Source organism: Lissotriton helveticus, chromosome 7 (genome assembly GCF_964261635.1).
Source record: "Lissotriton helveticus chromosome 7, aLisHel1.1, whole genome shotgun sequence".
Classification (NCBI taxonomy): Eukaryota; Metazoa; Chordata; class Amphibia; order Caudata; family Salamandridae; genus Lissotriton; species Lissotriton helveticus.
The window spans coordinates 1,614,785,050-1,614,809,798 of NC_136068.1; the positions used below are offsets into that span (position 1 = coordinate 1,614,785,050).

General features: G+C 47.9%; 1 protein-coding gene and 1 long non-coding RNA gene across 2 annotated transcripts in view; one reads left to right on the forward strand and one right to left on the reverse strand.

Annotated features, from left to right (window-relative positions):
* The window catches only part of LOC144770605 (uncharacterized), a 186,605-nt gene that overhangs the window by 52,506 nt on the left and 109,350 nt on the right, over positions 1-24,749 (forward strand). The gene's annotated exons all lie outside the window — the stretch shown is intronic.
* Positions 1-24,749, reverse strand: part of PRR12 (proline rich 12) — a 602,934-nt gene that overhangs the window by 15,204 nt on the left and 562,981 nt on the right. Inside the window, exon 13 of the mRNA XM_078655282.1 lies at positions 9,038-9,133. Coding sequence (XP_078511408.1) covers positions 9,038-9,133 — 96 coding nt within the window. The remainder of the gene's footprint in view (positions 1-9,037; positions 9,134-24,749) is intronic.

Sequence of the window (24,749 nt, forward strand, 5' to 3'; positions counted from 1 at the left end):
GTAGACATGTATGTTCTGCCTCCTGAGGTGCGCTGCCACAGTCGCCAGACACTTGGTAAACACTCTGGGGGCGGTGGTCACCCCGAATGGTAGGACTTTGAACTGATAATGCCTGCCGTGGATGGTGAACCTGAGATATCTTCTGTGGGACGAGTGTAGTGGTATGTGGAAATAGGCATCCTTGAGGTCTAAGGTTGCGAGAAAGTCCCCTTGGTTCAGCAAGGGAAGAATCTGTTGGAGTGTAAGCATATGGAAATGCTCTGACAGAATATACAGGTTGAGGGGGCGCAGGTCCAGAATGGGCCTTAGGGAGCCGTCTTTCTTTGGAATAAGGAAGTACAGTGAATAGACTCCTGTGCCTTCCTCCTCCACTGGCACGAGCTCGATTGCGCCTTTTTGCAGCATCACCACTACTTCCTGCTGCAATAAGTGCAAGTGCTCTGCGGACATAGGACGTTGCCTTGGTGGAATGTTGGGTGGAGTGGATGTCAACTCTAGACAATAACCGTACTGGATAAGTTGTCTTACCCACCTGTCTGTGGTGATGTTTGTCCAGACTGGCAGGAACTGCTGGAGTCTCCCCCCGACAGGTGTTGAATGATCGGGGGGCAGTGACAGGGAGTCACTGTTTGTTTGCGGCAGAGGAACGGGAGTTGTTGTTTCCTCTGCCTCGTCCCCTGGTGCTGTTTCCTCGATAACCCCCTCTATTTTGCTTGGGGTACGAGGACTGTGCGCCGCCCTTAGTGAATTGTGACTGTTGACCCATCTGTCCCCGGGTAACACCGCGTGCACCTGAGCGACGAAAAGTGTTCCCCCTGAACTGTTGTGACTGAAGGGCCCCCATAGACTTAGCCGTTTCGTTGTCCTTCTTAATCTTTTCGAGGGTGGTGTCAACATCAGGACCAAACAGTCTATCAGGATTGACGGGCTGGTTGAGTATGGTCGCTTGAATATCTGGTTTAAACCCTGATATGCGTAGCCACGCTTGTCGTCTAAGCATGACGCTAGTGTTAATAGCTCTAGCTGCTGTGTCTGCGGCATCAAGTGCACACTTTATTGCTGCGTTTGAGATGAGTTTTCCCTCCTCTATGAGCAGTTTGGTACCCTCCTGAAACTGCGTAGGTAGGTGTTGAAAAAGTTGTTCTAGGGTGTCGTAATGCGCCCTATCATAACGTGCCAATAGCGCCTGTGTGTTTGCTATACGCCAGAAATTGGCAGCCTGCGCAGCCACTCTCTTGCCCCCTGCCTCTAGTACTTTTGACTCCTTGTCCGGGGGAGGAGCTTCACCCGTCGTCTGGGAGTTCGCCCGTTTCCGGGCATTTGCGACCACAAGAGAGTCAAGAGGCAACTGTCCCCGAATATATGCTGGGTCTGCAGGTGCCGGCCTGTATTTCTTCTCGATGCGTGGGTTGACCACTCTCGCCCTGGTAGGCTCCTTAAAGATCTCCGCAGCATGTTTAAGGACACCTTTGAGCATAGGAAGTGTCTTAACTGTCTTTTCAGAGACAGAAAAAGTGTCAAACAGAAAATCTTCCTCCACTGGGTCAGCATGCATGTCCACGTCATGATTAGCAGCTGCCCGCTCAATTAGTGCATGAAAACCTGCAGAATCCTCTGTTGGGGATGCACGTGCACTGAAAAGCTGTGGGTCCTGCCCCACTTGTTGGCTTCCCTGGTCACCAGTGTCATCATAGGAATCCTGTTGTGCATCAGGGTCATTGATGGGGAAATTGTACTGGTCATCTTGTCCCCCCTCCTCTCCCCCTGATTGGTCGGGGGAAGGTGTTGGACTCCTCCTAGGCGGAGGCTGGATAGGTTCAACCAGGGCAGGAATGTCCTGTGCAGGCCTTTTCTTCTTCAGTGGAATAACATAGGAGTCCACTGGCTGGGAAGTAATTTTCCTCTTATAAAGGGTCAATTTGCCTGTGTCCGCGTCGATATAACGCTCAGATTCTCCCTCTGAGTCGTGTTGCTGAGCCAATTTTCCACCAGACGTTGAAGATTCCGATGTCTTTGGCGCCGACCTTGGTGCAAAGGCTTTTGGTGCTTCTTTTGGTGGCAGAATGTATAGAAGCTTGGCAGCAGGCTTTGCAGGCATGTCTAGCGACTTCTGATGCGACGGCGCGGAAGGCGACGTCGCAGTAGCCTTCTCACGAATCCTTTGCAGTGAACTAGCGATTTGTGATGCGCCACTCGCCGAGGCACCTGGCGCCGACAAGGAGGCCGCCAACGGGCCGTCGCCCCCGACGTTCTGTGGCTCTTTTGGAGGCTTAGACGTCGATGCCGCAGCTTTAGACACGGAGTCCTTGGACCTATGAGTCGAGCCTCCGCTCTTGGATCCGAGGGATTTTGTAGACTCCGCCTCGACCATGCGTCCGTCTAACGGCGCCCCTGTCGGCACCGAATGTTTGTCGACGACTTTTGTGGACTTCGCCTGCGCCGCCCCGGTCGACCCTTGACGGACGACCTTCTTTGAGGACGCATCCCCCGCCGATGACTTCGGCACTGTCGAGTCGACAGTCTTCTTCGACTTCGGTGGCCCGGAGGTCGACGGAGCCGATGAGGTAGCAGGCTTTGATGGTTTAGATGGAACGTCCGCCATCTTAGTTGCCCTCGAATCCGTTAGTTTCGGTTTGGCGTCGGCCATTTTAGGCGCAGTCGATCCTGATGGTTTCAGTTTCGGTTTCGATACGTGCTGCGTAGCACCCGCAGGTATGTCCGTGGCCGGGCCTGAAGGCGGGGCCGTGGCTTGCGGTGCAGGGTCTTGGGTAAGGCCGATTGGCGATCCCGTGACCTGAGCCTGATCTGTGTAACTGTCGGGGCATAGCTCATCCCCTGAGCTATCTTCCGCGGCCCCATAAACTTCTTCGTCGTCCCCTACCTCGTCGACATATTCTAGGTTTTGGCCTATGTCCCCGTCGTCTTCTTCGGGATCGGCCTCGACCTCCGCCGCCGGTGGTGAAATTTGAAGATGATGGCTCAGGCCCTCTTCTTCTGGGTCGTCGAAGATGTTATCGGGTGCCGGGGCCGCCCGCCGGGCCTCGAGGCGCACCGCGCGCCGAAGCTTGAGCGTTTTCTTCGACCTGAACTTGGAGCAGGCCATGCAGTTCTCCTCGTTATGGTCAGGCGAGAGGCATTTATTGCAGACCGGGTGCACGTCGATATGTGGGTATTTGGACCCACAGACGGGGCAGTATTTAAACGGGCTCCGGTCCATGTTGAAAAAGTCGTGGTCTAGCTGCGATGAGAAGGCCTCGATGTCCGAAGAGTAACTAGACTCCGCAGATTCCGACTCGAAGAGACGGGAGAAACTCGAGACCGTACGCAAACAATACCGACGTAGGTAACGAAGGCCTTTTGGCCTTAAAGAAGTAAGTTTTCTCGGTTCCGACAGAGAGACGTCGAGACCGCATCCGAACCCAATGGCGGAAAAAAACAATCTGGGGATGGAGCCGATGCCCATGCGCACTGTAGTCCAGGGGAGGAGCCACCTATCTCAGGATACTTCGAAGACTCTTCCAGGACAACAATGTGCGATCATCCGGACCCAACACTAGGCGGCGATCTATGCAAAAGATATGAATTTAGCAGCCCACATGCCTCGAACATGGATATTGCAGTGAGGAAAATCTTAATGGACGAATGGAAGAGACCAGACTTCGCCAGCTGCAGGAAAAAAGGTAGTAACTGCTCTAGAGGAGATTGGATAGGATGTACCTTGGAGCTTGGACACCAATGGCAAAGTCTCTTCCATTTAAGTTTGTAAGTTTTGATAGTGGAAGGAGCTCTAGCATTTGCAAGGACCTCCCGACAGTCAGCTGGGATGGCTAGATCCGCGAACTCAGTGTTCAGAAGCCAAGCCGACAATCGAAGAGATGTTGGGACTGGATGGCAGACTTGGCCTTGATTTGTCGTTAACAAGTTCATATTGAACGTAACAGAATAGGTTTGGACTCCGATAGAAGGAAAAGCTCTGTGGACCAGAAATGGGGAGGCCGCCTGGGTGCTATGATTAATATTTGGCAACGTTCCTTCCTCATCTTCTGGAGCACATTTGGAATCGGAGGAAAAGCATAAGCATAAATCTTTGACCAATTTATCAAAAACACATTCCTGCATGATCGCTCTTGGGGTAGCCAACTGGCGAAGAATATGTATTTGCGGTTCTGACTGGTTGCAAATAGGTCTAATTTCGGTTCACCCATGATAGAAAGAGGCGAAACATCTGTTGGTGGAGTTCCTATTCATGGTTGGCTGAGATTGATCTACTAAGGAAATCTGCCAGGATATTGGCCACTCCTGGAACATGTTATTCTGTTTATATTATCTGGTGCTGAATTCCCCAATCCCAAATTTGCTGGGCTTGCAGAGATAGTGTAGTTGAGCTAGACCCCCCTTTTTTGTTTAGGTAATGCGCCTGAGAAAGGACTTCAGGGCCAGGAAAATTGATTTTAGTTCCAGCAGAATGATGTGTAGGGACCGTTGCTGGACGTTTCATTTACCCTTGACTATCAGACCCTCCAGATGTGCTCCCCAACCTTCGAGGGAGGCTTTGGTCGTAATTATGTATTTCGGAGAATCTATTATGAATGACTGGCCTGTGGGTATGTTCAGGATGAGATTCCACCATTGAAGCATCTTCTTCATCTTTGGTGTTATTCTTATAATATCCTCAAAGGATGTCAGTTCTGTTCCCACTGACTGTCTAGTTCTACTTGCAAGGGCCTCATCCGCAAGTGGAAGTTGGGAATGAGTGGAATGCAGGAGGACAACATTCCCAGAAGCATTTTGTACTTCCGTACTGAGACTGACTTTTTGTGACTCTGCGAATCTTCTCTTGCCTTTCCCTGCGAGGCAAAGACTTTTGCTTGGTGAGTGTCCAAGGTTGCTCCTAAAAACGTTCTGACCCTGGAGGGATTTCGCTGAGACTTTGGAACATTGATGGACAGCCCCAAGGACTGGAAAAGAGAGAGGCATCTCTGAGTATGACTGCTTGCCACTGCAAAGGATTTTGCTTTTATGAGGAAATCGTCCAGGTAGTGGAAGATTTGAATCCCTGCCTGTCTTAGATGGGCGGCCACCGGTGCTAGGACCTTGGTGAACACTTGAGGCGCCACATGAAGACCACATGGAAGGACCCGGAACTGGTAGTCCACGCCAGCCACTCTGAAGTGTAAGAATTTCCTGTGCTTGCTGAGAATAGGGATATGAAAATAGGAGTCTTGAAGGTGTAAGGTAGTCATGTAATCTCCTTGATTCACTAATTGAAGCACCTCCTGAAGAGATAACATACGAAAGGTTTGTTTTTTCAGGAATTTATTGAGGCAACGTAGTTCCAAGATGGGGCACCATTATCCCAATTTTTATCTTATGAGGAAAAATCTTGAACAAAATCCTGCTCCTCTCTGTGCACATGTTACCACTTTGATCGCTCCCTTGTGCAACATTACCCTTATCTGAGAAAGTAATTCCGTGAGATGAGAAGGCGGAAGACCTCTGGTGGGCAATTTGGAGGGATCTTCTGAAATTCCAATGTGTGATCGTTGGAAACTATATTTAAAACCCATTTGTTTGTTGTTACTGTAGATCATTTGGGGAGGAAACAGAAAAATCTTCCACCAATTTTGCGAGGATTGGTGGGGATTGTGGCCGGCACTGGGCGTTTGTCACTGTTTCTTGGTGCTCACTCTTCCTCTGAAGGCTGTCTTTCCTCTATAGTGCTTGTAGGAAGCGGCAGGAGGTTGCTTGTACGACTGCTGATGTTGTGTTGATGCATATCGGGATTACCCCGTATAAGGTTGGAACTGTTTGTACGGGTTATAACCTCCCCGAAAGGAAGACGAGCCACGTCCTCTTGCTTCACAAAAAGGATGCTTCTTAAACTGCAGGGTGCCTAATGCCTTTGCAGTATCTATATCTTTCTTAAATCGCTTGCAGTGCTTCATCAATGTGATGGTCAAATAAGGATTCTCCCTCGTAAGGCATACAATGATCTTAGTACTTCTTGGCGGAAAGAAGTTGCTCTTAACCAACCCTGTCGTCTTTGGTCCGCCGCCCCAGACAATTGTCTGAAACCTGTTGACAAAACATTTACAGCGCAGTTCATAATCTCCACCAAGATTTTCTCTCCCTCCTGGAGAGTTCTCCTAGCTTCTGCTTTGAGTCCTCGGGCAACATTTCAATGAACGGCAAAATGTCCGACAACATTAGAGAAGTGTGGCTCAATGGTTAGAGCGGCAGACCCTGATGCAGTAGTCTGGCCGGGACCAGGGTTCAATTCCCGCCTCGGCGGGTCTCGGGCTCAATTTCCTCTGACCTGATAATTCTCGCCTCGGTGCCTATTCTAATCATGAGTCCCACTCTGCACCTCTGGGCAATAGCTTGCTTAATCTCTACAACGGCCCCAACAACGCTGAGGATGCCTGGCTTCACATTGGGGGTGCCCAGGAGTGGGCTCCTCACAGGGAAAAGGCCAGGAAGGGTTCCTTGGCCGTATTCGTACAAGCGCCGAGATGCCTACGGGTAGTCGTGCGCTATACAAGTGCGTAATCATTTCATCATTTGCCGGTCGTATCTACCCAGCATGTCAAGAGAGTTGGCCACTCTAACAGTGGTTGCTGCCATAGTGGAGATTTTTTTACCAATAGAGTCAAGACGTCTTCCGTCTCTATCAGGAGGGGCAGACAGAGGTGAAGCAGGATTTCTGGCACGACAATGACCCACCTGAGAAATCACAGAATCCGGCTTAGGTTGTCCTTTAGGGCAGGCAGGCAGGCGAAGTTGTCTGGCACCTTATACTTCTTTTCCAACTTAGTCAAGACTGCTGGAATAGAAGCTGGTGTTCTCATTACCTTTAGGCCTTCCTCCCATATAAAATCCACTATGGGGATTAAACGAATCAGTCTTTTAGTCTGTTCCTTAAAATCACAAAAAAAAACAATCCGCTTGTTTGGTGACCATGGGAAGCTGAAATCTCTTTGCCGCTCTTTCCATATGGGTATGAAAAGCCTCTATAACTTTGGGCGGCAAATCCACCGGAGGTGGGGTGGAAGGAGATGGTGTTTGCATTTGATAGTCATCCCACTAGTTAGGTAGTGATACCTCATCCAGCTCACCCTCCTCTTATCATCAGTAGAATGATGCTCCTGACCCTGTGGTTGCCGTGCTACAGATGGTGGAGCAAGAATGGGGAGGGGGGTAATCTTATCAAGGAAGGCTGCACAGTAGGAGTTTGAGGAACTGAAGGAGGGAATCTGCGGTAGTATTCTTCCACCATATGCTGTAGATTTGATGGTAGGGATACAGGCCTTTGAATGATTTCTTCCCTTTGCGTATCCTGGTTAGGGTCCTGAAGATAGTAGACATACTCATCATCATCCTCCTGGCATTTTATTTGAAGGACTGTGAGCCACACCAAACATGCCTTCATCATCCTCATCCTCATCTCCATAATCAAAATTTTCTTCTGGAGGACAGGGAGATACCTTACTAGAAGAGGTTTGTATAGGTAAAATCACTTCTTGTGAAGCTCTTCTTTTAGACTGGGGAACTGTAACTGACAAAACAGTGCCCTGGGCAATTTGCCTCTTCGTAGATGCAGAATCGGAACCATTATCCTGAGTTACAGGGAAAATTCATAGACGGGGCTAACAATGAAGATGTCAAACAAACCGCTGACGAGGATGTCGAAGACAAAGTTTTCGTCGACGGTTCTTGCGCCAACAGTTTTGACGTCAACGAAGATCGTCTACACAGGTCCGTGTTCATAGGCTTCGGCTCCGTTGATGCAGCCACCGTTGACAAGAGATTTTTGGTTTTCAGAGCTGCTGACAGCCACAAAACCAACTCCAGTAGAGACCTGGACGTTGACTTGACTTTGGATGAGACTGTAGAAGGAGTAGAGGGCACAGAATGACCTTTGTGATAGGCAGACTCCTTTTTAGATGAGGAGGGCTGGTCATCAGATTTTAAAGAATGGCACCTTAGATCAGCACCTTAACAACCTTAGGAGACACCAACTCCCCCTCACTAGCCCTCTTTTTAGAACAGTAGTTTTGAGGGAGGAATCACTATCGTCACCAGACAGAGGATTGTCCTTATTTTTCAACTTCTGTTGCCACAGAAGGAGACTTCCCTCTCTCTCAGAGTTTTTTGAGAGAAGGTTCTGCAGATCTTACAGTCTCTCACCTGATGATCAGGGTGAAGGCAGTAGATACACTTCTTCTGCGGATCATCCGAGTGAAGTCTGAGTTTCCCACAGGAGTGAAAAGAGACCTCAGTAGGCAAAAAAAGAAAGTACTGAGCAGAGCTCAGGGAGATTCCCTTAACACGACGTGCGGTAAAAAAATCGGAGAGCCTGGAGCCTTTGTGGAGAGGGTTTTAGAGGGTGCTGTCCCCTGATTGGCTGGATTCTCTTTTTGACTAGGAAGAGATATTAAAGTGAATGTTTTTTTCTCTACTAACTTAAATGTCAAAGTCATTACTTACTGCTTTTAGTGTACCGTGGGACTTCCACTTCCATGACGAGGAATGATTCAAGCATGTGAATCTTAGAAAGATACCCCAATACTGGAGAAACAAACTATTCAATACTGACCTGCAGCACCCTCAGCTACTGCAGTACTGGGATTCACAGCGCACACTACTATAATGCGGCAATACGGCTGTGAAGGACTCTAAGCTATCTCAGATGTACCAAAGCAACCCATTCTCCTATTCCCGGACTGGGGGTAGGAGTCATACAGACATGCGGGGGAGTGCAGATGTGCACACACAAACACATGCAAAGCTACCAATTCACCTCGGCCCTGACTTTCAGCTCCATCTCTGCAACAGAAAAGACTTAACATTTTGCTCTCTGTGATTATCGAAGCCTCTTACATGTACAGGCAGTGCCTCCTGAAGAAAAATAGTTAAATCTTGTAGGAAGAACTGTACCCAGAATTATACAAAATTACATTGTGTACAAGAGTTTACTAAAAGCTGGCACTCCGGGAAAAAAGCTATGTAATAAAACGTGGTTACTGTAGATACTCACCTCTTGCTTGCAGCGAAGGAAGGTGTGATATTTGTAGTGATGCAAAGAATGGTACAGAGAGTAAAAAGGTATCTTCTCAGCCTCCACCCTGTAGTCCTGAAAAAAAACAAAAAAAATACCTTGAAGCTAGATACAAATAATGTTTCCATGATTCTGTTTAAAACCTCAGCATTCTGTTAAGCACTCTCTACTACCAGCATTTGGGGGGAATCACCAAGGGCAGGCACACCGGTGGTAAATCGAACACACAGTGACAAAGTGAAACTATTCTCGCATGTGTTGTTAATAAGGAAATATGGATATCCAATTATTCACATAACTGACGTCTGATCGCCCCCCTACACCTCTTAATATTATCATTGACAACAGCAATAATCCCAGTTTATTGCAAAAAGGCTGTATGAACCGCAAGTATGTATTTTGTTGGGAAGAAGGCTTTATTCAGACTGTGCTTAATAAACTGGGTGAGACATCCTGGATTACCACATACTGAAATTAAACTACTTGATTATTATTATGTTCCAACAGAGTTTATTCAGGTAGGCCTCATCTATTCTGCAGGTCATGAGGCTGCGATCAAAACGGTCAAACATAAAGCATAATTCCACAATTTAAGTTGTATCTACTAAAAAAAAGAGATTTTATTCTGGGTCATAATGAAGTTTACTGAAAGTTTAAAAAAAAAATGTCTTTATTAATTTTGTTCTTACAAAGATATAGACCATGTTCATATACAGTTACATATCTCATACGACAGCTGACACAATGAAGTTTGCTGAAAGGTTATGAAAGTAGGAACGTGTGTCTATTGTGCCAAAGCAATAATTTATTAGACAACTGCTGAGCTCTTCCGTTATGGCGCTTTGATGGAGCAGGGTCAATTCCTCTGCTTTGTTAGAACAGTGAGAAGAGGAGTCTTGAATCTCAAAGCATGGCGATTTATGAAATATTAAGCTCCCATTTGTTTTTTGTAATGTTTTGTCACTCTTGTAGATGATTTGAGAAGCTTAGTCTGAGAAGGATCGCAAACAAGAGAGGAGAAAGAGGGGGGTTCTAGTCTACCTCCAGCTGCAGGCTTTCCTGCTGCTGCCATAACATATTCTACTTGTGGGTCTTCACTTTTGATAAGGGTGTTTCTGGCGAGGCTGTCTTCCACTTTGTTTGAGTGGCTTGTTTTGTTGCCTGTGATATTACTTTTTCTAAGCCAGCAGACTTTAACGTTTAGGCCTAAGTGTTCATGCAGTGCATCTTGTTTGCATGGCTGCTAAAGAGAGGTATCGGAGTTATATTTCTTGTTTTGAGACCTGAGTAGCAACCTAGTAAACTTTTTATGATTAGTTGTAAAGATTTTTTTGCTATACTATTTCTTGAATCTGAAAGAGACTGTAGTAATAGACTCCTTACCTTAGAATTACCCCCAGGCATCAGACTGAATACGGGGGATTTTTTTTTGCAGCAGTACCCCTGCGCATTGGCTGGTGGCATCGGTTGACTCTGCGTCCGTTGTCGGCATCGTGGTCGCCAAGATGACGTCACGGGGTGTACTTAGACTCCACCCCTGCGTGCGAACGTCAGTTCTTTAAATTTCCGTGCCAGCCAGCGCAGATCCAGAGAGACCGTGCCCCAAAATCATTTTTTAACTAAACTTTTTCCACTTTTTGTCAACATCTTATTTGAGTCTTCGACTCCTGGTGCACGAGGGATGTCCCATCTTCAGACTGGCTTCAAGCCTTGTGACTCCTGTCAGAAGCTGATGCCAGTCACGAACCGCACCTCGTGTGCCTTTGGTGTCTGCAGCGTGACCCAGACCCAAAGTCGTGCTCCAACTGCCGGGCCATGAACCCGAAGTCTTAGCGGGAGCAGTCTTGAAAGCTTTTGGAGGCCCGGCAGTCTGCTCCGTGTCGTTCAAGGTCCCGGTTGAGAAGAAGGTCGTGGGACCGGTTGCGGAGTTGTTCTTCCTCGAAGTCTGCGCACTCCTCTGGTAAATTGAAGCACAAGAAGAAGGCGAAGAAGCTTCATCTCTCTTCGCCTTCTCCCCGTCCATCAGCTGATACGACGCAGGACCCGGAGTGTCGTCGCTCTCCGTCTTCCAAGCCCGCTGGGATGGCTCCGCGCTTCCCTTCCTTTCCCAGAGCCCGAACATCCCCTGCCCAGCTTTGTGCATTTTACAAAGTGCTGCACAGCATCATTGGGCAGCCCGACTCCGCAGGCGTGCCTTCGGGCCCCACGGACTCGGCTAGGGCCCTGGGCCTTTGATGCCAGTGGCTCCCCCAAGGATCCAGGCCTGGATCCTGGATTGAGGTCTGTTGACCTCACGGTACCGTCCACGGCATCGATTCCGTTGACGAATCACCGATGCCGGTTGTGCCCCCAAGATGTTTTCATCTGCCGGCTTAGGGCTGCGGTTGGTGTACACTGCATGCCTCTTGGGCTGTTATACCCACACAGTGTGGGATACAGTTGCGCAAGTGCTGCCACAGTGCCCGAAGGAGGCCTGGGCCGTGCTCACCCGCGCAGTTGCTGAGGGTCAAGACCCAGCAAAGTTCACCATGTGTGTGTGGAAAGGATACCACCGACTCTCTGGGTAGAACGGTTTCCATGTCTGGAGCCCTGAGGCTCTACGCCTGGTTGAGGATGTCTGGCTTTTTTGGGGATGTCCAATCCACCCTTTTGGACATGCCCTTTAAGGTCTGTCGCCTGTTTGGTGACAAGGCGGACTCAGTGCTTGAACGCTTCAAGGACTCTAGGGATATGGCCAGATCCTTGGGCCTCGCTGCAACCTATCACCCCAGGCAGTCTGCCTTTCGCCCCTTTCGTTGCCACGAAAAGGGGTGCGCCAACATGTTCCACCCAATACCATGCAAGCTACCCAGCCTATGCGTGGCCACGGAAGTGGCACCAAGCAACGCAAGACTGGGGGCCAGCCCACCCATACCCCTACTGCAGCAGCCTCCAAACCTTCCTAGTCTGACCTTTCAGGGCCACCAGAGTCCAGTGGGCGGCAGGATTCGCCATCACCTCTCCCACTGACACAAAATCATGTCGGACAGGTGGGTTTTGCAGATAGTACGAAGGGGCTACTCCCTCCCCATCCAAACTACCTCCCTCTCCATGCCACCAACACTCCATTGCATGTCCAAGGATCACTTGGCCAAGAGAGCTATCGAAAGGGTCCCTGTGCCAGAAGTGGGTCGTGGTTGCTACTCCCACTACTTTCTGGTACCCAAGAAGGACAAAGGCCTGCGTCCTAACTTAGACCTCAGGGCCGTCAACCGCTTTCTCCGGAAGGAGAAGTTTAAAATGTTAACCATGGCTCAGGTCTTGACTGCCCTGGACCCTGGAGACTGGATTATTGCATTGGATTTTCAGGATGCTTATTTTCACATTCCCGTCCTGTCAGCCCACAGGAATTACCAACGGATCAAGGTAGGCCACGAGCATTTTCAGTTTACCGTGCTCCCCTTTGGCTTCACCAGCGCCCCTCAGGTGTTCATGAAAGTGATGGCGGTGGTCGCAGCTCATCTGCGCAGATCAGCGGTTCCATTCTTCCCCTATCTCAACGACTGGCTGTTGAAGGCAGGCTCTCCCCAGGCTGTCCCCACCTCCAGACTACGGCGGACCTTCTGCCTTCGCTGGGGTTCACCATCAACATGCCCAAGTCACACCTGACTCCCTCTCAGAAGCTCCTTTTCATTGGAGCAGTTCTGGATACAGCGCAGATTCGGGCCTATCCTCCCGAGTAGCGAGCCTTGGATATTCGGCTATGATACCGATGTTTCAGCCTCTATCCCGGATTTCGGTGAGAATGACCCTGAGGCTGCTGGTTCTCATGGCCTCCTGCTGGTGAATCATGCCAGATGGCATATGCGGGCTCTGTAGTGGTATCTGAAGTTCCAGTGGGCGCAGCATCAGGGGAATCTTTCTGATGTCGTCCAGATCTCGGAGGGGACTGCACGTCTGTTGCACCGGTGGCTCACAAACCAGGATTGGGTCAACAGCAGATCCCTCTCCCTTCATTAACCAGAGTTCACGTGGTGACAGATGCGAGAGGCGGAGATCAGAGGCCTCTGGTGTGAGAAAGTGCCCTCTTTCTTGCATGGTATTCCCCACCTTTTTGCTGAATTGATGAAGTTCTTTGACTGAGTGTGCCATGGGCTCCTGCTAATCAGGTACCCAGGGCCTATGTTCCTTCCCTAAAACTGCATTAAAGCCTAATACCCGATTGGCATCTCTGGCCACATGTCAGCCCTTGGGAAATGGTACCACAGATACCCAGGGCACTGTGACCAGAGAAGGCCTCTAAGGGCTGCAGCACTTATTGTGCCACCCTTAGAGGCCCTGTACTCTGACACTTATACACTGCCTTTGCAGGCTGTGTGTCTTGGTGCAGAACAAAGCGAAGAGTCGACCTGGCACACATCCCTGTGTGCCATGCCTGCAAAGCACTGCCCTGGCATACATCAGTCACCCCTCTAGCTGGGTGCCCTATGCCAGTGGTGAGGGTACAGGCGCATGAGCCCTGTACTCCTACAGTACCTAGGTCCATTCCTGGGCACTGTAAGTGCAGTGCTGCCATGAAGAGTATTTGGTGCTGGGAGTTTGTCATTACAAACTCCACAGCACCATAATGGCTACACTTAAGACTGGGAAGTTTGGTATCAAGCTTCTCAGCACATTAAACACACACTGATGCCGGTGTGGGATTTAATGTAAAATGCACAACAGAGGGCATCTTAGAGATGCCCCCTGAAACTCGACCAACTACTAGTGACCTAACCGAGCGGCTGCCTAGGCTGCCACCACCAGACATTTTTCTGGACCCTGTGTCGGGAGCTGCTGCTCTCGGGAGCCTGAAACAATGCACATCCTGGGATGAGGTGCCAAACCTTCTCTCCCAGGATGGGCAGGGTTGACGAAGGAGAAGCTTCAAAGGCAAGCCGCCTTTGTGAACCTCTCCAGACCATTTGCTGCTTTCAGCAACTGGTCCCCACTGGTTCTACCCCCCACTTTGGGCAGGAGAACCGGCAGGAAAAATAAGTGAGGAAGAGAGGTGTGCTCACCTCGGCCAACTCCACCCCTAAGGTGGGTGGGGCGAAGTGAAGCACAACCTCAAGTCCCTTCCATCTTGAGGATGGGGGACCCAGCCAACCAGGGACAGGTGCCTGCCCCCCTCCCACTGAAAAGTGGCAGAATTGGGGGTGCACCCACCCCAGAGAAGGGACCCATTGGACCATGCCCTTTAACTACCTGTAACACCCCTAAATTTAGTATTTAGGGGCCACCCTGAACCTTCCTTCCTCCGATTTAGAAACAACACGAAAAGAAGATAAGATGCAGGACGAAAAGCCGTGCAGAGCTAGCAAGAGGACGCCACCCACTGACTTGGCCCCAGCCCTGCAGGCCTCCCCTCGAACCTGCGAAATCCCAGTGTGTCGTGCAGCCAGCAACCTCAAAAACCCAGGAGGACCTGCCTGCCCTCACTTCAAAGACTGTATCTCCTGTGAACACCGGACTTGTTCAAACTGCAGCTTCTGGTGCCAGCCAGAGTCCGCGAATCCACCTCACTCTGCACCCGTCTAACCCGCCCCGAGCTAGAGTGGAAAAACACCATGAGGAGGTCCCCCCAGCGATCCTGACCCGAGATCCGGCGACTCCTGGCCTGCCTCAAGCCTCCAGACGACGCCTGCAGCCTCAATCCAGAGGACCACCCCTACTGAGACCAGAGCGGGGAAGAAAATCTGACATCCCAAGGTACCCCTGCACCTGACGCCCCACGGCCTTGTGTGCCCTAACCAACGGTGTCTAACCAACCCTCAACATCCCAACTTACCCCTCAAAGTGGTGGTCGTACCTGGAAGATTCTCGTCCCCGAGCCTGCAGTGTTTCTTCGTCCTGGAGGTTCTCCATTGGAAACAACAGGACACCCGCCCTCAAAACAGCACCCTGCACCCGGCCGCCGTAGTGCCGCGGAGGGTGTACCTTTGGTGCTACTTAGGTCCCCAACTTGCCCTGAGCTAAACCCTAGGAGCTTTGCTCCCACAGCCTCATGGCCTGCTTGCGGGCAGCCACCAACCGGAGACTCCCTATTCTCCATATGATAACATTGGGCCTCAACACTCTGCACCCTGCCGCCCTAGTGCCACTGAGGGTGCAACAACAGTGCATCACTGACCCTGGGAGACCCCGGAGTCTAACCCCAGACCTTAACTCCCACAGTGGTTTACTTACCTGCAAACTGATAACCTGTTTTTCCTCCACAGGATAACATTGACAATTTTCCTGCCAAAAAACGACTAATTTTAGAGTTTTGAAAACTAAAGATATTCTTTAAAAAATCGTACAAATAACCAAAACGTGTTTTCTCACCTGTTTGCAGGACATTTCCCAGTGATGAATCTAGGCATCCAGTACTGAGTTAGAAAAAGTAACGTACAAGTAACTTACCTGCAATTTGTTGATAAAGCTTATTCATTTCAATGTTCAGCTCCAAAAAGTTTCAAAGTGTGGAGTTTTGAAATCTGAAAATATTCTTTAAAAATATCACGAATAACAAAAACGCATTTACTCACCTGTTTACAGTTAATGTCCCAGTGCTGAATCTAGGCATATAGCACGTAATTAGAAAAAGTAACGTAAAAGTAACTTACCTGCAATTTATTGAAAAAGCCTATTCATTCCAATGTACGGTATTTGCTAAGTGTTGCATACAGCTGCTCCCCTGTAAATCAAACAAAGTACAATTTCTATTGCATTTTCAAACTGTTCTATATCCAGTAACTTATTACTGAAAAGTATTTAATGCTTACCTATACCAGGATTGCTTGGCTCTAAAAATAAACAACAGTATATTTTTATACAAAAACAATTGGACTAGAGTTCAGTTCTTGAGTGTGTGAATTCATTTGCTGACTGAGTGTGTACATCAAATGCTTAACACTGTCATCTGAAACTGCCTTACTTCTCGACCAAGCTACCACTATTAGAGAGTAAGGATTATCTAACTTTAACCTCTGCCTAACTCTGGGGACACATGGACTCTACATACACTATACCTCATTTTGGTGTAGTATATATAGAGCCAGTTTCTTACATCTGGTCTCCGGCGGAGTCCGGGCTACACATCAACCTTCTGGAGCTTCAAGCGATCCATCTCGCTCTGAAGGCATTCCTTCCATCTGGAAGAGTAGTGCTGGTGTTCACGGACAACACCACGGCCATGTGGTATTGCAACAAACAGGGCGGGGTGGGGTCGTGGACCCTATGTCAAGAGGCCTTTGGACATGGCTGGAACATTATGGTATATCCCTGGTGGTTCAACACCTAGGAGTTTCCCAGAACGCCAGGGCGGACAAACTCAGCCGCCAGTGCACAATAGATCACGAATGGAGTCTTCACTCTGAGGTGCTGCAAGGTCTCTTTCAGCAGTGGGGAGAGCCTTGGTTAAATCTATTTGCCACCGAATAGAATGCGCAATGTCAGCAGTTCTGCGCGTTGGAGTTACCAAGGCGGCACTTTCTCGGCGACACATTTCGTCACAAGTGGAATTGCGGCCTCCTGTATGCCTTTCCGCCTGTACCACTTCTACCCAGAGTGCTTAAGAAGATAAAGCGCGACCCAGCCCAAGTCATTCTTGCGGCTCCGGACTGGGCACGAAGAGTCTGGTACGACGAGCTCTTGAGCATGGCCATATACCCTCCGATCCGACTGCCTCTTCGGGAAGATCGTCTGTCGCAGCATTAGGGGATGATCCTCCACCAGAACCTGTCCAGCCTCCACCTCTCCTTGCGTGGAGATTGAGCGGCGACAGTTGACAGACTTTGACCTTCCTCCCAAAATCTGTAATGTCATCTTGGCAGCCAGGCATCTCTCCACTAAATTGTTTTACGCCGGTAGATGGAACACATTTGTGGCATGGTGCACAGCAAAGGATTTGGCTCCCCTTTCTGCCCCTCTTTCAGAGGTTCTCCTCTTCACTCTCTCTTTGGCCAAGCCGTGCTCTGCTTTGGGCACCCTTAAAGGCTATCTTTTGTCCATTTCGGCCTTTCTTCACCTTCCTGATCAGCATTCTCTTTCTTTTCAAGTCCCCTATTGTAAACAGATTTCTGAAGGGCATTACTAATTTTTTTCCTCCTTCTTCTAGCAATGCCCAAGTGGGACTTGAAGCTTGTGCTTATTTATCTTCGGGCCACTACATAATTGTCCTCTTCGTCTTCTTTCTTTAAAGAATGCTTTCCTGCTTGCCATCACCTCTGTTCGCAGGCTGAGTGAGCTTCAGGCTCTGTCTTCCAAGCCTCCCTTTCTTACTGTTCATCCGGACAAAGTAGTCCTTCGCACTAGGCCCTCTTTTCTGCCTAAAGTGGTTACCTCTTTTGAAAAAGGCCAGCCCCTCACATTTCCCATCTTTTTCCCGCCTCCGCACCCTTCCAAGGAGGAGGAGAGACTCCAACGTCCGGACCCAAAATGTGTGCTGTCCTTCTACCTTGACCACACTAAGAATTCCGGGTAGAAGATCAACACTTCTTGTGTTATGTGGGAGCCAAGAAAGGTTGGGCCATGCACAAACGTACCATCTCTAGATGGGTTGTCCTATGCATCACAATCCGTTATTCTTTTGTAAAAAAGGATTCTCCAGTAGGACTGCACGCCCACTCCACCAGGGCGACGGCAGCCTCTACTGCTTTGGGATTTGGAGTTCTGCCAGTTGACTTCTGCCAGGCAGCCATGTGGGTATCCTGCACACATTCATTAAACATTACTGCCTGGGCAGCCAAGTCCGGAGAGGCGGCTTCTTTGGCTGTTCTGTTCTTCAGGATTTTCTGGTGTGAACTTAGTTCTCAGACCCACCACCGGGGTTGGTATTGCTGGGGTATCTTTTCTAAGGTAAGGAATCTATAACTGCAGTATCTTTCAGATGAAAGAGTTACTAACCTTCGGTAACAATGTATCTGTAAGAGACATATGTAGTTATAGATTCCTTATCGTCCCACCCATCCTCCCTGTTCTGCAAAATGACTTCTAGGGATTGGGACTCCCTTCTAGGGCCCAAGTTATGTGCACCAGTGGTCAGTGTCTTGCTTGGCTCTGCGCTTCTGGCGTGGAAAGTCGTGTCAGAACTGACGTCTGCGCGCAGGGGCAGCGTCTAAAAGTAGACACTGCGATGTTATCCCGGTGACCACGATGCCGACGACGTATGCGGAATAAACCAACGCCACCTACCGACACGCAGGGGTACTGCTATAAAATAAAATGTCTCTGGATCCAGTCTGTAGCCTGGGGTAATTCGAAGGTAAGGAATCTAGAACTACATATGTCTCTTACAGATACATCATTACTGAAGGTATAACTTGTTCTTCGACACCACAAAGCCTGCATTAATGAATATCTTCAATGAACTATAATCGACAATGAAGCATGTTGCACTTGCATGTACATGTCGGATGTAACACAGGTGTTTGCCTCCAACAGAATCAAGTTTCCTGTTCCCCCAAAATAGATTTCTTTTTTAATTTGCACTGTCCATTTTAAGACACTGGCTACCTTAGTAAAGAAAAAATATAAATGCAAGTACATGGATGAGGTTTGCTATTCAGTGCAGGCCTCCATCCATTTATTGGCAGCCAATCATATTGTGATCTGCCTAATAAAGCAGGTTGTTTTAACACCCAGTGCAAGTGTAAAATTTGGGATGCAACCTATTAAGACATATTAATTTTGCATTACGTTCCCATTTGCAAACCAGTTGGTGATCAATCTGCAAATCCCTGGTTTGTGAATGGGAACCGTAGATCAGGCCTATGTCCTCATTTAAGTGTGCAGTACAATCACTATCAGTTGTTGGGCCGCTTGGAGTGTTTATATGAAGAAGCCAGTTACCTGTAATTATGGTTTTTCAGCTTGAGGCTGTTCTAGATTCTTATGCTTTGCCCAACTCTGCATTCATGTGGTTGGGCCTGGAAGTGTTTTTATTGTAAAACATTTTAGGTGTGAGTGAGCGTCAACATAGGTGGTGCTTTAGTATGATGTCAATCCTACACCCACAATGCCCCTATGCATGCCTACCATCTTAGATTCTTCCCTCCTCCCTTCCACAAATCTCCTTCAATGTGGAGGCAGAAGGGTCATATGTGAATCTAATAGAGCTTGAAGCTGCAAATCATAATTACACTTAAGTAACTGGTTTCTTCTGCTATGTGAAATCTCTTCTTGAATCACACGCTTAGCACAGACTATGTAGCGGTACTACCTCCATTGGGAACGGGGTTATCTGAAGGAGTAGATGTAGTACTGCTTGAACCACTGCAACCTCTTTCTGTGGCTGCAAATCAACACCGTAAAGCTTACTGAAGTGTGTTCTGAGGACCTTGTGGCTGCCCTGTAGATTTCATACAGAGAAACGCTTGCCACAAAGGCCACTGAAGTACCTTTTTCCCCCTGGTTGAATGTGCCCTTTCTGATTTCTAGAGTCTTGTGGGCCAGTGAATAACACAGTTAGCAATAGTATTTTTTGTTATAGCTGAACGAAAAACATAATTTGAGTGTCCTACGAAAAAACGTTTGGCCTTCCACAGTTCATGAGTAACCTACATGTAGCACATAATCCTCCTTTTAACATCAAAGGTGTGTAAGGATCTTTCAACTACATCAGGTGGCCTTTGAAATAGGCTGGTAAGGTAATGCTTTGACTGAAGTGAAAACGTAATGTTACCTACAGTAAGAACGTAGGGTGTGTTCTCATGGCCAACTTATGTAAGCTGCATGTAACTCACTTACCATTCTTAATGATGAAATGGTCACTAAGACGACTGTCTTTAATGTAGGGTGTTTGAATGTGACTTTATGCATGAGCTCAAATAGTGTATTCAAAAGTTCCCCTTGTACCAAATTGAGATTCCACTGTGGGGGAAGTACTGCCTGAGTCGGGCAGAACCTTTATGCTCCTTCCATGAATCTTTTTTTGTGGTATACCTGCTTAGCTTTCAACCCCCTAAAATAAACTGCATTGCTGAGAATTGTCCACTTACTGATTCATAAAACAACTTACACTTAGTCAAATGTTTGAGGTACCTAACTATGACCACGTAAAGATAGAAATTCTCCTGGAACTGGTTTGGCACCATGCTAGATAACGCTTCCATTTGAGGGGGTAAACCTTTCTTGTGAAATGTCTATGTGCCTCTTTGATGATGACTTTGCCTAGAATTGCTTGTTCCCTCCTTGAAGTTGGATAGGCTACTGCCATAGCTGTGATCAGGTCAGCCCCAGACAGGTTTTCTTTGTGTTAGGGCAGGAGACTATTCCCCCCATTACTTTCCCCATTTTGCGGAGAACCCTACTGTGTGTAACAGAGATACTACCCTTCCCAGGTTGTACTGACATTGTTCAGATGTGGTTGCCTTCACTAATCTTCTTCCTAGGAATACACAAGAATGGTGCATCTTCTGAGGTGCCTGCCAATACACCCAGTGTCTCGGTGAAGACCCTGGGGGTGAATTTTATGCCAAAAGGTAGGACCTTGAACCATTAATGTTCCTTCAGCGAGTCACTTTGATGAACCTAAAGCAAACCCTCTGGAGTTGCATGCCCTAGATTTTGCCCGCTTCGAAAAAATGACTTTGCTTCCTGCTGCACTGCCACTAGGTGGCCTGAGAGCTAGTCTCTGGGCCTGTATGCCATAAGTTTGTCTTCCCTGGCCTCCCCTGTTAAGCATAATCACCCATTTAAAGGAAGGTCTGTAAACCTGTAGCACCCTCATGGCTTTGGTAGTTTCATTACCTTTGTCATTGCCTCTAGAGTCTAGGTCCCATCCTGGCTTGAAGAACTGGTTTACCGTGAAGAATATTTGCCTGTATCTTTGGTTTGAATCCTGAGATGGCAGCCACGCATACCTCTTCAGGACTGTGCCTGTTCTTTTTATACATTGAGTACATGGTTTTGAGAAGAAAATGTATTTTCTTTCTCTACCTCTATTTCTACCCCAAATAAGCCAGCTGCCCTCTTGACATCCCTGCAATATGTCGAGATATTGTCTGGCGGCCTCAAGGGAAATAGATCTACATCCTCCTGCAGAGAATCTGCCTTGACTTCCTCCCACAATATCTCCTGTGTGCACGTAAGCCTATTTCCTCTGAGTCCTCTTCTACCATCTCTATGTCCTGCTCTAGCTCCTGCTGTACTTTTTCTTCCTGCTCGGGTCTTTCAATCTTCTGTGTCTGCTCCCTAACCCCCAAACAGCTAGGATCCTGTGGCGAGAGATGTTGAACTCGCAAGTTTTCTACTTCCTCATTAGACTCTTTATTTCAACCTCCAATGCCCTCTTATTCCTCTCGATGCTGACAATGTCAGAGGATTTACTGTCTTTATGGTCCTTTTCTTTTGAGGGCATCTACGTCTCTTTGCCCACTTTGCACTTGATCCTCCTCAGAAGTCGATACGGCACACATTGGTAGATCCTTACTGATATTCTTTTCTTGCCAAGTAGGATGGGAAGTATCTGGAGCTCGTCCTACTAAAGGATATTGTTATGTCAAGCGCTTGACCTTTTGTGACTGAGTGGTTTCACTCAGACTTGTGCTTTGGTGTCTTAGGCGGCTGCAGGGATGCATTGCACTTCAACGGTTCTAAAGGCTTTTGGGAATGTGGCCCTTCAGGCGTAGGATCTTTTTATTTAGGGTGTCTTAAAACCTCTGGTAAAACTGTCTCACGGTCTGAGCCTGTGTTCCCACTGAGGATCCTTGTCCTTGACGTTGTAATCCAAGAAACTCATCTATTGAGACCCCTTTTCTGCTTCACCAAATCCAACAGTCCAGTCATGTTTGCAGCTGCTCAATGCGCTCAAATTCATCTTGATGGACTAAGGTCTTGGGCTTAAACAGTGAGTATGAAAAGCAATCCGCTGACTTATGGTCATTTAAGAGGCAGAACATGCATACTGGATTCTCCTCATTTAGGGTGAACTTCCTATGGCAGTTCCACAAAAATATAAAGAGCATGCACATATTCTAAAATGGAGTTGGGGTACCTCAGAGAACCCAAATTACCTAGATACCAGACCCTGACTATACTGAATTCCTCCCTGCCCCACCACCGGCAAAGCTCTGAAAACTGCTTTCCAGTGTTGAGCATCTATCTCGGGCAGTCTCTCAACCGTTTTTGGTTTTCCTCAAAATTTTAACAACAGTCTTTTACAAAAAAACTTGAAAACTCTCTCTATGCTCCATACGCAAAGGCAGTAAAAAAAGAATCCTAGATGGCTCGCATGCACCGGGGCATTGAGGGCTTACTATCAATGTCCTACTAGTGCTCTGCCTAATTCAACATCCACTTAAACTCCATAAAAGGTTTACCACAAAAATACTTCAGGACCCAACCAGTAGAAGGCACAATTGTGCAAAGCATGTGATTTGATGCTGCACATGGGCAGTATGTGATCTTGTGTGTAGGACGGGTGATGCCTGGAGTGCAGGCTCCCCTGCTTGCGGACTCTGAAGGATCTGTGGTTTATCTGCGGAAACAATATGGATAGGTGTATTCAGAGTATGTGCGGTGAAGGAAAGACCACTTAAGGAGGGTAGGTTTAACTCTGCTGGTGTAAAACACACGCAACTCCAAAAAGTCCCACCAGCACAGTAACTGTCACTCACGTCTCAGGTAGCAACCTCCTTTAACTCTAATTTAATCACATTCCTTCACCCCAATTGATCTCACCATACACTTGTATTAGTCTTGGACACACGTTCCCACATTGCATGCTCCATTCCCTATCTAATCTGCTTCTATCCCATTTACTCTCAGTTGGGTAAAGCACTTGTGTAGGTTTACTTTGTGGCACTGAGCACACAGCTGAAATCAAATTTCTCACCTCTTCCTTCCATTAAAGTCTACTTGTCAAAGCTAACTGTAATCTCTTTAAGTACTTAATTAAAATGCTCCAACAACTAGTTAGATCGGGAATGGTAAAGTGATGTATCTACGTGTTTTACCCACAATGTACACGTACTCCTCAAATTCTCTCGGCACCAGATGCAGCCTATTATCCCCTACCATTTACTGGGGATCACTGTCCTGATTAAAATCCTCTCTAAAACATCTACTACGGTCTGTGAAGTAATATTGTCCAAAAGATTTCTCCTTTGGCCACCTCAAACTAAAATCCACCACTCCACTGAAATATTTTGGCATCTCTCCATTGATCTCAAACAGGCTGAAGCTGATTAGGGCTAATTTCCACCATGAACAATCACAATCGTCTACTGATGTGACAGAAAAAGTACTGTGACTTGTTATACAGCAAACACACACTCGTTATGTTCAATACTGCTCTGAAGAGAAGTTTGCTAAAAATTCTCACTCTCTCTCTTCTTCATTGTCCTAATGCCAATGTGTCTCATGCCAAGTTGAAAGATGAAAGAAGATAACTACCATTGCGCTCTTTCTAGTGGTATTCTCTAACCAAAGATTCCTCATCTTAGATTTTTCCCCTGGAGCCAGATTGGATCTGAAACCTTTTCTTCAACAGTGCTCCCATGCGTCACTGGATGGTGCTGTAAGGCTCTGTACCACCCCAGTAGTGAGAGCAGAGCTTCACATTAGTGCCACCCCTGCCCATAGATTTCAGTTTCTTTCTTTTCCCGTTTTGCACCATCAGAAATACAATGTGAACAAATATTTGTTTCAGTGTGTTGAATACTAACTTGGGACCTTTTAGATCTTAGAAAGAGGCCACTCCAAAGAGTTTTGAGGTGGGAAGGAAGTGAGGAATCTCTGGTTAGATAAAGTATTCACCAGAAAGATTATACACCAGAAACAGCATCCACTAGAAAGAGTGCTACCGAGGGTAAGTAAAACATGTTCTTCGGATCGATACTTTTGACTGCAGATTATTCACCTTTGAATAGATACCAAAGCAGTACCTCCCCAAGTAGTGGGATCAATGGACAAAAAACTCCTGCAGAGCAGGCAAAGTGCTCTTCCCACCAGACTTGGCTGTAAAGGCAGTAATCCTTTGTGACCGTATGCAATGACACCAACATCGTGGCCTGCCAGATATTGAGGACAGGTACTGCACAAGCTAAAGAAGTAGCAGCAGCCTATGGTAGGATGGCCTTCTGACCATCTCCAGATGACCTCCCCCGCAAGGATTATCCATCACCACACTCGGGTCTAATTAGGTAAGAGAGAGGGGCCTATCACTGCACCAATTTCAGTCAAACAGCCACCAGTGCAGATCATGAGCGGTCTCCTCCGAGATGTGGATGACATCTGTCAGACTTCCTTGATGCTGAGCCCACTGGAACTTTTTAGATTCCAAGGCAGAGCTAACGTGCAATCTGTCATAGCTTACAAGGAGAATGCAGGAAAGTAAGAGGCCAAGTAGCCTCAAAGCTGATCACACAGTGATCCAAGAGAGAGGCTGAAACATTGGGATCATTGGGACCTGTGGAAGAGGTGGCGCAGCGGCCAGGGTGCCTGAATCTGGACTATGGGGGTTCAAGGTTCGATCCCCGGTGGCAGGTTAGCCCAGCACCATGTGACTCTGCGCAATAGCTTGCTTAATATTCCCGAGGTCCCCCAGAGCCGGGACACCTCTCCCGAGGTAGCTGTGCGTGTTACAAATGCTGGTATGTTATTTCATTTCACCACAGTCTGAATCTCCTTGACTCATTGCAGAGGAAGGAAAGCATGGAACTGCACTGTGCCCAAAATAGCTGTAATG